Source organism: Malaya genurostris, chromosome 2 (genome assembly GCF_030247185.1).
Source record: "Malaya genurostris strain Urasoe2022 chromosome 2, Malgen_1.1, whole genome shotgun sequence".
NCBI lineage: Eukaryota > Metazoa > Arthropoda > Insecta > Diptera > Culicidae > Malaya > Malaya genurostris.
Window position 1 is genome coordinate 132,391,040 of NC_080571.1, and position 18,648 is coordinate 132,409,687.

At 37.3% G+C, this 18,648-nt stretch overlaps 1 protein-coding gene across 13 annotated transcripts in view; it reads left to right on the forward strand.

The window, feature by feature from the left end:
* The window catches only part of LOC131432674 (PDF receptor), a 550,466-nt gene that overhangs the window by 205,984 nt on the left and 325,834 nt on the right, over window positions 1-18,648 (forward strand). For 9 of the 13 annotated variants that reach the window (XR_009229938.1, XR_009229939.1, XM_058599088.1 and 6 more), the window contains 2 exons: window positions 4,608-4,768; window positions 4,827-4,930. Coding sequence is in view for 11 of the 13 variants with exons in the window: in XM_058599088.1 (XP_058455071.1) it covers window positions 4,608-4,768; window positions 4,827-4,930 (265 nt within the window). In the remaining 2 variants the exon portion in view is untranslated. The remainder of the gene's footprint in view (window positions 1-4,607; window positions 4,769-4,826; window positions 4,931-18,648) is intronic. The other 4 variants (XM_058599093.1, XM_058599092.1, XM_058599094.1 and 1 more) reach the window with 1 other exon arrangement.

Below are 18,648 nucleotides of genomic sequence, written 5' to 3' on the forward strand. Positions count from 1 at the left end.
CGATTTCTGTATTTTCCCAAAATGAGTAAGCTACGCGCTTCGAAGCATTTTTTTTGTGCTCGCACCCGAAAGATCCCAAAATGGTCCAAGCTGCCGCGGCGAAATACATGAAAAAGTCGAAACAATTTGTTAGTAAGTGAGTGAATCGTTTTAAAGAGGTGAAAAATGTCGACGACTTTCAAAATCGCGGTCTGTCGGTGTATTGTTGGAAAAATACGAAAAAGTGATTTGTGACCTGTTTTTGAAGAATCCGACATTAACTTTACGCGAAGATGCTTCAAAGTTGACCAAAATAAGTTTAAATATATCGTACGGAATTGTTCGAAGACAATTTTTAGTTTTTTTTATTTATGACTTCTGGTCAGTCAGTAAAAATTTGATGGGATTCCATCACACACAGCGATGAATGGAGCGCTGTCCGTGCGCCGCTTGCACCCTGGGATGCATAGCCATACGCTACAACTCCAGGCACTCAGGCAATAGTTTCGAACAAATCTTCAATTCCGGTGTTATAACTAGCTATATAGAGATGAGAAAATATCAACACAATGAAACAGACTGTGTGAAAAACCGTCGTGGGTGACAACTTCTCGTAACTTTACTTTTGCCGGTTCGGACAGTAAATGGCAAACGACCTTTGCTTTTACTTTCTGACATATCAGAGACTCGGATGACTCGTATCGCTAAGATGCCTAAGTTCGACTCCTCTGGTAGAAGGTAAAAGTTTAGATACGAGAAGCCTTCTGCTTACTTAAATGACCCTTGTCACGTCTCACTTTTCCGCACTTTATTCTTCACATCCTTGCTCTTCCTTGAGTACTATGGCTCTATAATTTCATATCATTTCTCCTCTTATAATCTCTAGATAGTTTAATATCGTTAAAAAACCGAAAAAACGTATTCGTTAGTTAATCTAAACACTGCTTTCATCAAGCGATTTTCCAAATTTTCCCAGATTTTCCAAATTTCCTAGATTTGTCAGATCTCGCTAGATCTTTACCGTTTTTTTCCTCTATACAAAAGGTGTCTAGAGTTTTTTTTGCTAACTAGCATGAAGCATGGCAAAAATTTCCCAGATCCAGACCCAGACAAATCCAGATAAACTTTCGAGTTTTGACAGATTTTTGAAAAAATAACCTCTGAGCGTAGGTGTTCCGGGATTCCACGCACTTCCACTGCATAAATGTGTCGAAAAATAAAATTGAGTCAGGAATATTTAGGAGGCTGACACGGATAGGAATATATCTTGAAGGGTTGATTTCCTGTGACATATGGTTAAAATATACTGTCATGAATCTTGTTTGAGATTGAAGCTCAACTAGCCTTTCGAATTTATTAATAACCAGGGGATTCAGTACCACCACGCTCTTATGTAACAGACTGTATTTGTTTATTTATTCTGAACATAGTTATTGTTATTATCATTGTTGGTTTTCCCATATATTGAATTAGTGACCAATAATTTTTAATACTAATTAAGAAGTGCTAGTGATAATATTACGGATAGCGGAGTTAAAGTTCTTTGAATATTTTAATAATTTTACATCTTGTTAAAATATGTCTGCTGATTCCGAACTGAATAATCGATATTTTGAATGATTGATTTTATTATTTCAATGTTCTTTATGACATTTGGCTATTTGTCCATTATTATAAGTATTATATTTCTAATAATAATAACAATAGTAGTTATTTTTATTTTTATTATTTTTATTATTATTATTATTATTATTATTATTATTATTATTATTATTATTATTATTATTATTATTATTATTATTATTATTATTATTATTATTATTATTATTAGAATTACTATTGCATAACTAAGCTCATTTTTACACTTCAGAACCGTCAATTGCAATTGTCGCTTACTGAAATTGTGAAGAAACGGATAGTTTTGTACTTAAAACCTTTAAAAACATTTCAAAATAGTTATACCTAGCCTATATACACGGTTTTAGAATAGTAGCTGTTTAATGAAACTGATCTGTACTCTAGTGTAGGCGCATCGTTCCAAATTCTAGTAGTGAAGAAGGGAAAAGTGTGTCTAATTCGCACAATCGATCAACTAACTGATATTCGGAAGTGTGAAGGAAGCGTGCCAGTTTTTTCGTATTCACGACATCCAGTGTTGTCTCTTACACTACCAACCCGCCTTTTCTATGTACGAGATCAGTGTTCTTAAGATCAGCAGGGGTCGTAGATCACCAATGATTTTTGATATTCGGTCTTTTTCCCAGCCCTGGTTACGTAGTTCCTATGAAAATAAAATAATCAGTATGAAATTATTGAAGAAAAATTGATGAACATATTTTCATTTTTTTGCACATTTTACCCCATAACACCAAGTTGGATTCAAACGAAATTCAGGAATTTTGTAGGGGACCATAAGATATTTTAATTGAATCTAAGTTTGTGAAAATCGGTTCAGCCATCTCCGAGAAAAGTTTGTACAATTAAATTTCATATTTTTGCACATTTTATCACATAATTTTGGAATCGGAACTCGGATTTGAATCAAAGTTGTGAAAATCGGGTGAGCTATCTCCGTAAAACGTTAGTGCACTAAAACGTTACATATTCACTTTCACACACAGACATTTTACGTACTCGATGAAACGAATCTAATGGTATTTGACACTCGGATCAAAAGTCGTTTTACACAGAGATAGCCTCTACGAAAAAGGCAAAAACAAAATCAGTCATATTTGTCCGTGCTATTCTGACACAATTACCTTTTAGCCTACTTATATTACCTGATAATTCAGTTCTGATAAATAAGCATCTTCAGGGCAGAACATACTGAGTCACGCGAGAATTGTATACTAACAAATGTCCTTCTCCCTTGATGGTAGTATATACGGCCTCTAGTAACAACAAGTGTTGGACTAAAAACCCTTTGTATTCTCTACACAACCTACTTCTGACCTGGTCGTTACTAGTGTTGATCGTTCTATTCTCGGGTTACTAGAAAATATACATTGAAGAATGATTTGTCAATCCCAGCAGTGATCACCTAGAAATTCTCTGTACAATCTCAGTTGATCCCAATTAGCAACGGAGTGACAAACAGGGGTGATCGATTCAGCTAAACTCAAGCTCATCCATACTGTAACTACCTATTACTACTACCACTATTACTACCTACTGTCTACTATTCTGAGATATTGAGGATAGTGAATAGTTTTAGTATACTTGGAATTTTACATATAAGGAGTGTGTCGATAAGTAGTTAGCAACATTCAAACAGTTATTTCTCTGAAATGGCTTGATTTTTTGCAGCGTGTTTTGCGGTGACATGTTTGTTTACATGTCAATAACAGCTGCGCAATCGATTGGTTTCGGTACGGTTTATCGTTTCAATGATGAGTCGAATTGATCCGGAAAAGCAAAAGAAAATTATGCACACTTAGTGCTCAGAAAGTGGTGTCACGTTGGGATGATTCAAGTGTGTCGATAAGTAGTTAGCAACATTCAAACAGTTATTTCTCTGAAATGACTTGATTTTTTGCAGCGTGTTTTGCGGTGACATGTTTGTCTACATGTCAATAACAGCTGCGCAATCGATTGGTTTCGGTACGGTTTATCGTTTCAATGATGAGTCGAATTGATCCGGAAAAGCAAAAGAAAATTATGCACACTTAGTGCTCAGAAAGTAGTGTCACGTCGGGATGATTCAACGGATCAAAGTTCGGAACTCCTTTAAAAACGTTCAACAAACAGAAGGTGCCGAAAAAGTCCCTGGTACAGCAAGTTCAGGCAAAAACAAGACCGCGAAAACTGTATAACCGGATTCTACAGAATAAATACAGATGCATCGTGATCGACGACGAAACCTACGCCAAAGAAGACTTTCGCGCGCTGCACGGACCGCAATATTATACGAAATCGGTGTACCAGGACCTGAACGACGCTGACACCACGGTGGCGATGGAAAAGTTTGGGCAGAAGGTGTTGGTCTGGCAAGCAATTTGTACCTGTGGTTTGCGGTCGTCGATTTTCTTCACGAAGTTCACAATTAACGCCAAGGTGTACGAGGAAGAATGTTTGAAGAAGAGAATGCTGTCACTGTACAGAAAGCATAAGGCTCCTCCTCTCTTCTGGCCGGATTTGGCTTCAGCCCACTACGCCAACTCCGTTGTACAGTGGTTGTCAAAAAATAATGTACAATTCGTGGAAAAGGAATTCTGCCGCCTGAATCTTCGGCCAATTGAGAGATATTGGGCAATTGTCAAGCTGCACTTTCGGTAGGAAGGTACAGTGTCCCAAAACATGCAGGAGTTCAAAAAAACTGGACAGTTGCCACCAGGAAAGTCACAAAAGTAACTGTGCAGAATTTAATGAAAAATGTCAAGTCCAAAGTGCGAGCGTTTCACAGAAACTAGGATTTTCTTCAATATAATCAGTGAAATGCATAAAAATGTAATTTTTCTACAATATATCGAAAACTTATGGTAAAATATGTTTTTTTTCGCTATTTTATTCAATAATCAATGTTGCTAACTACTTTTCGAAACACTCCTTAAATCACATTAACTGTAATAGTTTCATATAAAATCATAGTTTAATCAAAATATGAAATAATCCGGCTGTTCATTTTATAGAATTTGCTGAACGACGCTGCAGTGCCGATGGGAGGTGGGAAGGAAAACCAGGAGTCCCCGCCAACACACTTGGATGGACCAATTACACGCCATGCTATAATCCAGAAGTTCTCCAACTTTTTAAGAAACTCTATGCAGGTGGTAATACCGATGAAGCCGACGTATGAGATCAGCGGACTATTGAAAAATAATATAGTAATTATTGTTTATCATTTTTAGATTAAAATCGACATAGCTGAGAGAACACGTACATTAGAGATCATTGGATTTAGTCTTTCATTGGCAGCGTTATTCATATCATTGGTAATATTTTGCAAATTTCGGTATGTAGAAATAAGCTTTTTAAATATTCTCATTATATATAATGCACTATATAAAATTTTTCGTTCTTTCATTTAATATTGCTTATGTTAGCAATATACCCTGCTTATTTTTGTAACTTATATTTTGTCGTGAATACGACTTACTTTACTATGGGGTGCCTTTTCAAAATTTGCCATATGGAAGAATTGGCAAGCGGAAGAAAACTACAAGTTCCAGAGAATCATCTGTCAGCCATGTGTCAGTGGCTACAATGAACACCTACGCTTCACTGGATATTGATACCAATCCGGATAATATGGATAATGCCACTTGGAACACAGTGACCAGGAAAATCAAGCTTCCACCGTTGATGGTTGCCAATGCAGATTATCACTCATTGCGGAAGGCTTTATATTCATTGAATGTCGCACCAACATTCAAGTTATGCAGTTTTGGGACCAAGCTGCTTTGCAACTCACAGCACGAGTATGATCTGGTAACGAGACATCTCCAAGAAATGAAAGATGAATTTTTCACTCATGACAAGCCGAGTGAAAAACCAAGCAAAGTTGTGCTGAGAGGACTTCCTTTAGTCAGCGAAGAGTCACTGAATGACACCTTATCAAAACTCAAAAAGGAGGGTGGATAATGTCAGAGACATAACTGGATGTCGTGAATACGAAAAAAACTGACATGTTCCTTAACACTGACATGTTCCTTAACACTTCCGAATATAAATTAGTTGATCAATTGTATGAATTATGCAAGCATTCCTCTTTTTCACATTTTCCGCACAAAACAAAGAAGGCTTCACTTTATCTCGATTACTGTTGAATTTCACACAGCGAAAAGTGCACAAATCTAATCAAACTGTTCTAGATTTGCACTAAACTCAGGATAATTTCCTTCGATTTGCGAACAAGAAATCCTAATAGTTCTTTAGAAAACTTTTAGAAAAATGCGGGTGAATAATGTCAGAGACATAACTGGATGTCGTGAATACGAAAACAACTGACATGTTCCTTAACACTTCCGAATATCAATTGTATGAATTATGCAAGCATTCCCCTTTTTCACATTTTTCGCAAAAACAAAGAAGGCTTCACTTGATCTCTATTACTGTGAATTTCATACCGCGAAAAGTGCACAAATCTAATCAAACTGTTTTTGATTTGCACTAAACTGAGAATATTTACCATCGATTTGCGAACAACAAATCCTAATAGTTCTTTAGAAAACTTTTAGAGCCATTAGAACAGCTGATTTTGTGTAATGCTCTCCACCGTTGTTTTTTCACCAATGCAAATGACTGGCAGCTGTGACGTAATCGTTCTTGTCGAAAGCCAAACTAGCTGTGCAGACGACACAAACCACATCTGTTCGCAGTGGCGATAGAATCCAAGCTGATTCACTTTTTGTTAAGAGATTTCTTTTTATGTGATTTCGTTTGTAGCTTTTTCACTAATGGGCGGTCCTAACGGCTACAAAAATAGCCGCGTACAGATTTTTAATGTCGATTATTTGTTTTCGGATTTGCATAATTTATTGAAAGAAACTATCAATATGCTGTAGGGATTCGTTTTCCAGCATTCAGAAGGGTCAAATTGCTTAATTCTCTATGACATTAAACTCTGAAACGTTTTTTCGCAAAAAAAGCTTCACTTGATCTCGATTACTGTGAATTTCACACAGCGAAAAGTGCACAAATCTAACCAAACTGTTCTTGATTTGCACTAAACTGAGGATAATTACCTTCGATTTGCAAACAACAAATCCTAATAGTTCTTTAGAAAACTTTTAGAGCCATTAGAACGGCTGATTTTGTGCAATGCTTTCCACCGTTGTTTTTTCACCAATGTTAATGACTGGCAGCTGTGACGTAATCGCTCTTGTCGAAAGCGAAACTAGCTGTGCAGACGACACAAAACACATCTACTCGCAGTGGCGAAAGAATCCAAACTGATTTAATTTTTGTTATTAGATTTCATTTAATGTAATTTCGTTTGTAGCTTTTTCACTAATGAGCGGTTCTAACGGCTATAAAAATAGCCGCATACAGAATTTTAATGTCGAATATTTCATTTCGGATTTGCATTTCATTGAAAGAAACTATCAGGCTGCTGTACGGGATTTATTCCTGCCTTTCAGAAGGACCAAATGGTGGAACTCATTACAATATTAAACACTGTTCGGACCATTTTTCTCGAACGATTTGTTGTACAGCAGCAGATATTTTGTTCTCTTCCTCAGAACGCGTTCTGATTGGCTGGTGTTGACATGGGTCAAATGAGACAGGTTTTTCAATAGTTGAAAAACTTATTTCTTTGAAGAAATAAAAACTGTTGGACTAACCGTCCAATTTGGTGTCTAAAATACTACTGATTTATTTACAAATTTTTGATTAGTTTACATTTTTCTTATGTCTATGTTAGTTCTTTAATCTTTACATTTTCCTCTCATTTGAGAGTTTTCCAAATAACGAAATAGAAGTGAGCGTGAGATTTACTCAAAATTTACCAAGGCAAAAGGAGAATCCAAAATTAAGCGAAGAGTGGAAATAGAGAGTGATTCTCTTCTCACCACTCGATTAAGAATCTAGGCTGGTGAATATAGCTTATGCATAGGCGAATAGAAACATAACGAATCTATGACATAAAGGAATAAACATTGAATTCTGTTTATCTTGCTTGAGGATAAGATTTGGTCCTTTTTCTATTGAACCAATTTCAACACGAAGGCGGTTTAGTCGATAAATATACAACCGACGTTTCCGTCTAAGTCTAGGCCACATGTTTATTTCCTTGGTTTACAAATCATTTCGAGATTAAAAAAAATATTGGTTTAGGTTATTGTAAACAAGCTCAAATTCTACATCGCAATCTACACCGGACCCCGTAAATGAACTATGTAGATTTACGAACAAAATAGGACCCCCGGACCCCGTGGAAAAAATTCCTTGAAAATTAAATCGGTTAATTTGATCTGTCTAAGCTCATTACTTTCAATTTCAAGATTTTTTATCTCTCTGGCTGAATTTGAAAGATCATCGTTTACCTCATTTCGTTGTTTTTTATAGCATTTCTATGAGATAGAAATGTCTTAAATGAATCCCAAAACGACGCTAATAATTGCCATCCAAGACCGTAGATGTCATATAATACTTTTCCGTGCATAATAGTGTCGAAAGCAAATTTTATTATTCGTCCAATCATATAAATCCCTATGAATGTTGATGTTACATTTCCTATATAATTTGACCATGAAATAAACTTTTTCCAATATTTATTTAAAACAATTTCGATAATTTTTTCTGAAACTAATGCATCAAAACTGAATCCCTGATAATTTGGGTGTTGTCCCGATAAGACCTTATGTAAAATGGTTGAGGCTATTCTCCTATCTCCTTGCTCATAAATCATATTTCGCATTTTATCAATGCTGTCTGAATCATAAACGCCACTCTCCATTAAACTCGGAAGTGGGGTGTAAGACCACGTAGTTATTATGTCAGTGGTTAATTTGTTGAATGATGTGGTCTCTCTAAGACGTCCGTCTGTAGTGTACCATCGATTTCCAAATCTGAATTTTGCTGGGAGTATGGGGGTGCAATCAATTTCAGTACCTCTTTTTTGCAATGTACGAGTTACTGGGGTCAAAAACATCGTTGCATTATTATAATTGACTGGTATCTCTTGGTAACATCTCTGAGATGTTCGATAGGTGACATAAACCGGTTTACATTCCACTTCTCCAGCTACAACTGCTGTGTACCCAGGCTGCTTTACAATACTATTTACAAATTCTGTGGGATTCAATCTTGCTAGAGTCAGCTTTGTTTCCATCATGGCTTTATCAATTTTACACATTTCAGTCATGATGGTTCCATAAACATCGTCCAGTTTTTGACCAATATAATTTTCTACCAACGTGATTTTTTAATTAAAATATGTAAAAATATCATAATTCTTACTTGTCGGTTTACGCTTAAAAGGAGACCTGAATTCAGCTTCCTCTAATATCAGAATTCGAGGATGATCTGTTTTGTAACCAGTATATCCGCAAATTTTCGTCACATCTCTTGTTTTTATTGAAAATAGATGCGTATTTGAAATAGTTGTATATGTAGCATTAAATTTTCCACCAACTTTATGTGTATTATTATCTAAAGTTTTATTAACTATACCTTCATATACTACCTCAAACTCTGTATCTTCGCACCTTTCCTTCAGATTTATATCCCAAGTTAAATACCCATACCATAAACATTTTCCATGTGTATAACAACATATAAACATTTTCCATGGGTATAAATACACACTAATCCATTTCGCAATTTATTTCATTATTTTCAATATCAATTGTTGCTATATAGTCGCGCAACGTTATTTCGTATTCATAGTAAACTAATGCATTAGTCCACGTATAAAACGGTGTTCTATAAGTTCCTCCATCGCAAGTGCTGCCTTTTACATTTCCTATAATTAGAGCTTCTCCTCGTGTAGTTCCATTTCGTTTTGATTCTCTCAAGTTATAATCATGTGCAAGATTTAAGGAATTCAATAAATGAGCTCTTCTGCATTCATCCTGAGTAAATTCCTTTACTATATAAGCATACCCGTGTTCATAATCAGAGGTATGCGAGTGCATGCCACAATGTCGAATTGATCTTTTAATTATGACCTTGCAGGACTTGAATTTGCACTTCCTGTGTTGATAAATTTTTGCTAGTTGGTAGGCATGAAGCGACATCTAATAGCGAATATGATGTTAAGTTTACTTCAGCGTTGGTGCAATCATATGCAATGAACCCATTCGAAACTGCTCCAAATGCTTGGCAAATGAGCAGTAATAATAATAGTATATTCAAACATAAGTTATTCAATGAAATAAACCCTGTACTGCCTTGTAATTCTAAAGTTTATTTCTTTGGATTATTTTTCAATGTTTTTCGTCGTATATAATACGTTTGGGCTTGACATCCTGATTAATGTAATTCACTGTATTTGAGGACTCGCTGATTTGTGTTTTGGCGGATGACTCTTGTTCATCCGCACTTCTGGTTCTTTTAACGTCTAAAACGGATAATTTAACAACTGGTCTTATTAAATCACCTTTCTCTGTTTTAATCTTTACAGATCTTATAATTCCATCTTTGCCTGGCCTGACATCAAGAACCAGTCCCTTAATCCATTTTCCTCTTTTTTCCTCATTCGGGAAAACAACTAAGTCGCCTACTTTAATCGGTGCTACGGAATTTAACCATTTTTCAATTATGGTTGTTTGTTGATTTTTTTCGGTGAGAATTGAAACACTGTTCTTAACGTTTTTTGCTTAGCATAACGTTTCGGCCTACTACTCTTCAGCCATCGTCGGACGCCTACAACATATATTTTTCGTCATTAAGTACATACATTTTACAATTCAAATACAAATTTACATCAAATAACAGTCACAAGAAAAGCAAACAATCGACTTACATTCAACAAAACTTTTACAATATTCAATCACTCCATTCTATCATTCGTTCACTCACTGCCGACGGCTGGGTTATCGTATGCTTCTGACCGCCTATCATCCTTACTATTCCAATACTGTCGGAACTTAGCCACCAGACCATTGTACGTAGTGCAGAAAGTTCCACACTCTCTCTGGAGATTGACTGTTCTCTCCTCGCCGAGTATTTTTATGTGAAACATTTCTGCTGTAACTCTGCTCTCCTGGTTCTCGATTCGTTCCAGTATTCGGGTGTTGGCAAAGTCGAAGATGTGTCCTTCTTGTTGTGTGTGTTGAGATAACCCAGTTCTTGCATCTTTTTTCCTCGTATCGTTCTTGTGTTCCGCTACTCTTGTCTCTAGTTTTCTTCCCGTTTGTCCGATGTAAACTTTGCCATCGTCTGTTCCGCATGGGATTGTGTACACCACGTTCGTTTGTTTCCCTGGTGGGATTGGATCTTTTAACTTAGTGAAAATTTGATTCTTAATTTTATCCCTCGGTTTAAAAGCAAGTTTTGTGCTGTACTTTTGAAAATGAAGAAGATGGAAAACTCAAATTCCTCGATATGATGTTGTTCCGAAACAACGATCACATCGAACGAATATGGTTACCCAAACAATCTGATGGGAGATATCTGGATTTTGAGTCCGAAAGTCCTTATTCGCACAAATGCAACACTGCGATTGCACTAATAGATCGAGCAATCAAACTATCCGACTGTAAGAACCGTCCATCAGCCATAAGAACAGTCAAGGAAATTTTACAAATAAACCATTACCCTAAATGGTTTGTTTGCAAAATACTGAAGGAACGTGTCCACAAACACTACAACAGCCTGCAGGAGGAAAAAGAAAAAGATCTAGCGCAGTCGTATGTTGCAGTTCCGTACATCCCTGGACTTAGTGAAAAATTGGAAAGAATTTTAAAAAAGTACAGCACAAAACTTGCTTTTAAACCGAGGGATAAAATTAAGAATCAAATTTTCACTAAGTTAAAAGATCCAATCCCACCAGGGAAACAAACGAACGTGGTGTACACAATCCCATGCGGAACAGACGATGGCAAAGTTTACATCGGACAAACGGGAAGAAAACTAGAGACAAGAGTAGCGGAACACAAGAACGATACGAGGAAAAAAGATGCAAGAACTAGGTTATCTCAACACACACAACAAGAAGGACACATCTTCGACTTTGCCAACACCCGAATACTGGAACGAATCGAGAACCAGGAGAGCAGAGTTACAGCAGAAATGTTTCACATAAAAATACTCGGCGAGGAGAGAACAGTCAATCTCCAGAGAGAGTGTGGAACTTTCTGCACTACGTACAATGGTCTGGTGGCTAAGTTCCGACAGTATTGGAATAGTAAGGATGATAGGCGGTCAGAAGCATACGATAACCCAGCCGTCGGCAGTGAGTGAACGAATGATAGAATGGAGTGATTGAATATTGTAAAAGTTTTGTTGAATGTAAGTCGATTGTTTGCTTTTCTTGTGACTGTTATTTGATGTAAATTTGTATTTGAATTGTAAAATGTATGTACTTAATGACGAAAAATATATGTTGTAGGCGTCCGACGATGGCTGAAGAGTAGTAGGCCGAAACGTTATGCTAAGCAAAAAACGTTAAGAACAGTGTTTCAATTCTCACCGAAAAAAATCAACAAACAACCATAATTGAACAAAGTTGCGGTGACCAGAACAAAAAAAAAAAAAGTTTAACCATTTTTGTCTCTTTGTCAAAGAGGGCACATATTCCTTCAACCAGCGATCCCAGTACAGTTTAGCTAATCGTTGCGACTTGTTCCAATGTTGTCGGAGACCTTCTGAATTTGAAACATTATTTATAGCAGGCTCCGCATCTTCAGCGCATCCTATCAAAAAGTGATGTGGAGTTAACACTTCGTCATCTTCCGTTTCCAACGGTATGTGAGTTGATGGACGACTGTTTGTAATTAATTCAATTTCAGCAAATAACCCTCTGAGCACATTTTCAGGTAGAGTATGTTGAACAAATTTCAATATACTTTTCACCTCCTTTACCATCCTTTCCCATACTCCTCCGAAATGAGATGCGGATGGAGGATTAAAGTGCCCTCGCCTGCTAATCTTTGTTTTATTCTTTTAAGATCATTGTTCGCCCCAATAAAATTTGTTCCGTTATCACTAAACATATAGGTTATTTTGCCTCTTCTGCATTGCATGTTTTTGAGACATGTCATAAATTCATCGGTGAGTTTGCCAAATCCAAATACACAGCACGTGTGTTTAGACAAGTAAACAACACTCTCCAGCGTTTTTCTTGTCTTCTACCAATGGACACATGAAGTGGACCAAAATAGTCCACACCAGTATAAGTAAACGGTTTCAAATTAGGCATCATTCTGTAGCTGGGTAAAGCAGCCATCATAGGGGGTTGGGGCTGAGCAGATATATTCTTACATAGCTGACATGATTTTTTTATCCGCTTCATGGAGGCTCTAACGTCTATCACCCAAAATTTCTGTCGTACCGAAGCAATGGCGGCATCCATCTTTAGGTGAAAAAACTTTTCATGATAGAATTTAAGAATCAGATTCCTAACGTGATATTTTTTCGGCAATATTGCGGGATGCTTTGCCGTATATGAACATGCTTCCGCATTTCCTATACGTCCTTTACATCGCATAATGCCATTATCATCCATAAATGGCGTTAGGTTTTTAAGTGAACTTTCCTCTTTATTCAATTCTTGATGCACGGCTACGGTATGGGTATTACTTGGTTCGCCTGTTTTTCTTCCATACAATACCCACCCTAGTCTTGTTTTATTGGCAACAGGTTCGTTAAATCTGCCAGATTTAGATTCAAAACTCTGAATCATGTAAGCATAAGGTAAACCAAGTAGTAATTTTAGTTTGCCATCTTTATATCCTTCCAACTCCAAGTCGGATAAATAAGGATACCGTTTCTTTAAGTCTGCAATATTAATCGATTGAGACGGTAAACACATCTTCTTTATTGTCCGTACATTTCTTAACATGTAGGATCGATTGCTAGATCCGGTTATACGCACCGAGACCTCTTCACTTTCTTCATCCTCTTTCTATTTCACCATTTGTCCAAGTAAGGAACAATGGCCTTTTTTACCCGCCAAATTAATATCGTTTTTGACTTCATTCAATAGTAAACTTATAGATGATCCCAAATCAAAAAATGCAAGAATTTTAGTTCTTGATTTTCCGTTACTTAACGTAACTGGAATTATTTGATAATAAACTCCATTATCTATTTTATTATGATTAATCTGATTGTTGATATTTGGAGCATTATTATCCTTGTTTGAAATTTGTTTAAAGTTTTCATGCAATGCGGGGTGATGATTCTGTTTACAATTTCCGATATTGCATTGCCGAGAAAATTTACAATCTTTCTTAAAGTGATTGGAAAAATTGCAGCAACCGAAACAAATTTTATTTTTTGATAAAATTTTCTTTTGATCTTTAACGCTCATCTTCTTAAAGACCGAACATTCCGTAGTTTTGTGATTTAGATCACAAGTAAAACATTTATATCTTTTTTGTTTGTTGTTAAAGTTACCATCTATTTGAGCGAATACACGTTCTTTAGTTTTGGGGTTTATTGTTTTTTCTCTTTTATCATATTGCAACATCGTCGCAAGCCTTTTATGTGGAATCAGCCAATTACAAAATATTTCTAAGATGGGTGGACTATAAACAGAATCATCCTCCCTATCAATTTCATGCTTCAACCATTGTTGATGAAGATTGGTAGGAAGTTTGGCTGATAAATCTTTGATCAATCTTTGATCCTTAAGATAATCAATCTGATCTAAAGCTTTAATATTTATTACTAGGTTTTCGACTGCTGTAATAAAGTCGATCATTGTTTTGGGGATGTCGAAAGTCGGACTTTTAATTGTAAGCACGTCGTTCAGTAACCCTTCAAAAATTTGGCGAACACTACCAAATTGTTGTTTTAAAACTTCCATTATTTTTGGAACGTTTCGTTGATCTAACAACAAAGGATCAACTAATTTTAGGGCATCCCCTTTTAAATATTTTTGGAGTCTAGAAAGATTTTCTAGATCCGAAAACTCACCTTCCTTTGTAGTTTCTTCGAAGGTGGTTTTAAATTTAGGCCATACTTTATATGACCCATCAAAGTATGGCAGTTCCGTCATAGATTGTCTCGCTATGATTTTTATTATTTTTTCAGAAGAATCCACTCCTCTGTTTGAATCGCTCACACCAGATGGACCCGGTAGAATGAATTCATTTTTAAATGAACTGAGCATCTCAGAAATTGCATGTCGTTGTGCTTTGAACATTTCATTTGTTGTAAATTTAATGGCCTCTTTCTGGGCCGTTATCATCTCATTGGTAGAAGTGCAAATTGCTTCTCTTTGCGCTTCTACCATTTCCTTGGAGCCTTTCTAACTCTAGGGCTTTCAATTTATTATGCAAATGAGAACATTTTGGACAACTCCAATAGTCTCGTTTTTTTGGTAAATTCTCGAGTTTTACGCATCGTTGGTGTAACCAACGATCGCACTCATCACAACACACCATTGAATCATCATTATTTGGTTTGTCGCAAAGTGGACAATGACCATTTTCGTTTTTCTTATATGAAAAAGTATCCATTTACTTGCCTTATTGCCAGAGATGTGGCTTTGATCCAACCGTCCGTCGAATAAAATTTCCGCTCCGCTTCCGGTTTGGTTTGCACCAGCCTTGTTGAGCCGGTCCGTCGGATTCAATCACCAGCGTCTGTGCCGGTTGATCACCAGCCTTGTTGAGCCGGTAATTTTCCAACTGTCCGTTGGAGAGTTAAGGTTGCCGACAGTCCGTCGGATTCGATCACCAACGTCTGTGCCGGTTGATCACCAGCCTTGTTGAGCCGGTAATTTTCCAACTGTCCGTTGGAGAGTTTAGGTGGCCGACAGTCCGTCGGATTCGATCACCAGCGTCTGCGCCGGTTGTTCACCAGCCTTGTTGAGCCGGTAATTTTCCAACTGTCCGTTGGAGTGTTTAGGTTGCCGAAAGTCCGTCGGATTCAATCACCCGCGTCTGCGCCGGTTGTTCACCAGCCTTGTTGAGCCGATAATTTTCCAACTATCCGTTGGAGATTTTAGATTGCCGACCGTCCGTCGGATTAAAACTTCTGACAGTCCGTCGGTTCACCAGCTCCGTTGCCGGCTTGGTTTGCACCAGCCTTGTTTAGCCGGTGATTTTCCAACTATCCGTTGGAAACCTAGTTTGCCGACCGTCCGTCGGATTCTACTTGATAGCTTGGAAATAGCTATTCTGTTAAGATTCTCATCAATTTTGTGAGAATCTGACACTGTTGAGTTGTTCCTCTCTGAAGGACACCATGAAAAACTTATTTTTTTTTCAAGAAATAAAAACTGTTGGACTAACTGTCCAATTTAGTGTCTAAAATACTACTGATTTATTTACAAATTTTTGATTAGTTTACATTTTTCTTATGCCTATGTTAGTTCTTTAATCTATACATTTTCCTCTCATTTGAGAGTTTTCCAAATAACGAAATAGATGTGAGCGTGAGATTTACTCAAAATTTACCAAGGCAAAAGGAGAATCCAAAATTAGGCGAAGAGTGGAAATAGAGAGTGATTCTCTTCTCACTACTCGATTAAGAATCTAGGCAGGTGAATATAGCTTATGCATAGGCGAATAGAAACATTACGAATCTATGACATAAAGGAATAAACATTGAATTCTGTTTATCTTGCTTGAGGATAAGATTTGATCCTTTTTTTATTGCCCCGATTTCAACACGAAGGCGGTTTAGTCGATAAATATACAACCGACGTTTCCGTCTAAGTCTAGGCCACATGTTTATTTCCTTGGTTTACAAATCATTTCGAGATTAAAAAATTTTTTGGTTTAGGTTATTGTAAACAAGCTCAAATTCAACATCGCAATCTACAATAGTGTACTATTGAATCACTTCAATGATGTTGCTATACACGTTTAAGTTGAAAAATTTCGATTATATAAATCCTTTAGATTATATAAATCCTCTTTGATACTCGTTTATACCAAATATTTCAGAAAAGTTTAATTTTGAATTGTTTGAGATTATGTCAGACAACTGAAAATTGTATCATAAAATTGTGATCATATTTCCGATGGCATGTAGCAAAAATTATGTTGATTCATTAGATACAATAAGAGATACTCACGATCAAAAACTTATCACTCTCTCAGAGGGTAAATTTTGAAAAGGCGCCTCATAGTAAAGTATGTCGTATTCACGAAGAGGATAAACGCACGTACAGAAACGCATTGTATCTAATTTACTTCAAGAGAGGTACGACCACGTTGAAGCAGGTTAAGGAATTGAAGGCCATCGATCATGTCATCGTGAAATGAGAACCCTACCGCAACAATCGCAGAGATCTAACTCACTGCATGAAATATCTACACTTCGGGCATGGTGCTCGAAATTGCCACATGATTAACTGTTGCAACCGCTGGGGATCGAATCATGCTACTAACGAGTGCGCTATGGATGGAGAATCTACCCCCCGCTGTGCAAACTGTGCTGGGCCCCGTGAAGCAACCGAACGAGCTTGCCCGAAACGTGCTGAGTTCCTGAAAATAAGGAAACAAGCTACACCTCATCGATAAACATCGAAGAAGAAGATTCCACCTGTACCACCTGTACCGCCATTTTACCCAGTGAATTTCCCCAGGCTGAATAATCTGCCGGATCCAATCCTCCCGTAACCTGGTTTCAAAACTACTGATGATGGCTCAACTGTAAACTGTACTCCGCTTCGTCGACATGAGCTCTGCGCTCCGTGGTTGCAAGACGAAAATGGAGCAGATTCAAGTGCTCAGTTCGTTTATTATCCAATACGGTGTGTGAAACATTAAAAGTGATGAAATGGAATGCCTGCTCAGTGCGTCCGAAGCAAGTTGAACTATCGGACTTCGTAAGAACACAGCACGTCGATGTGTGTGTTATCACGGAAACACATTTGTCACCGAAGATGTCCTTCTCAATACCGAACTACGTCATTATTCGCCAGCAGGATCGAACCCACTCTAGGGGCGGTGGTGTTGCGATTGCAGTCAGAAGCGGTGTGAAGTTTGCTGTTCTTCCGAGCTTTGGTACGAAATTCATCGAGTCGCTAGGAGTTGAATTGTATACGACGATCGGAAGGATAAAATTTATCGCAGCATACTGCCCTAGACAGTGCTTACCGAACCATGGAACTCAATCACAACTAAGAAATGATCTGCAGAAGCTGACAAGAGGACGAAATAAATTCATCATCGCCGGTGATGTTAATGCCAGACATCAAGCCTGGGGAAATTCCAGAAATAATCGGAATGGAGCAGTGCTGAACGACGACCTTCAAAACGGCTACTACACTATCCTGAGTCCGGATAGTTCAACGTATATGGCCAGATCAAGGACCTGCTCCATCATCGACCTGTATATCACCAATCTTGCTGAGAACATCTCTCATCCTGTCATCATTGAAGATCTCAGTTCCGACCACTATCCTGTTGTGGTGGATATTGGGTACGGGGTTGAAACCCAGCAACGAACTCGACGTGATTACCACCATGTCGACAACAACATTAACTACGATCGCCATCCAGAATGAGCAGAGGACAGCGACAGACAACTAAAAGAAGTTGAACGTGCCATCGCCAGAGCTGGTAAACTAAACATAAGAGAAATACCAATATTCCGTAAATCTATCACCATTGATTCTACCACTAAAACATTAATTAGGTTAAGAAATATTTATCGAAGTGAGTACTGGAGAACAGGACTCAGGGAAAAGAAAACTTCAGGTAATAATCTAACTAATATCATTAGGCAAAGTATGAACAATATCAAAAACGGAGAATTATCCGACCATATCAGTTAGCTAGATAATTATTCTAAACCTTTTTGGAAATTGTCTAAACTTCTTAAAAACAAGCCGAAACCGATACCACCTCATCGTCTGGATGACTATCTGCTCATAACACCGGTTGAAAAAGCTACTGCTTTAGGTCAACGTATTGTTAGTTCCCATTGTCTCGGTCAAGACATGGTCAGTCCTCATGAAACTACTGTTTCAGCCACTGTCTAAACTGTTGATAGAATGCCTTCCATAAAAAATCAATCAAAAGGTAAAAAAATATGAAAGCAAAGCTCCGGGTGCTGACTCTATTTTCAACATAGAGCTGAAATACCTTAGCGTTAGATTTT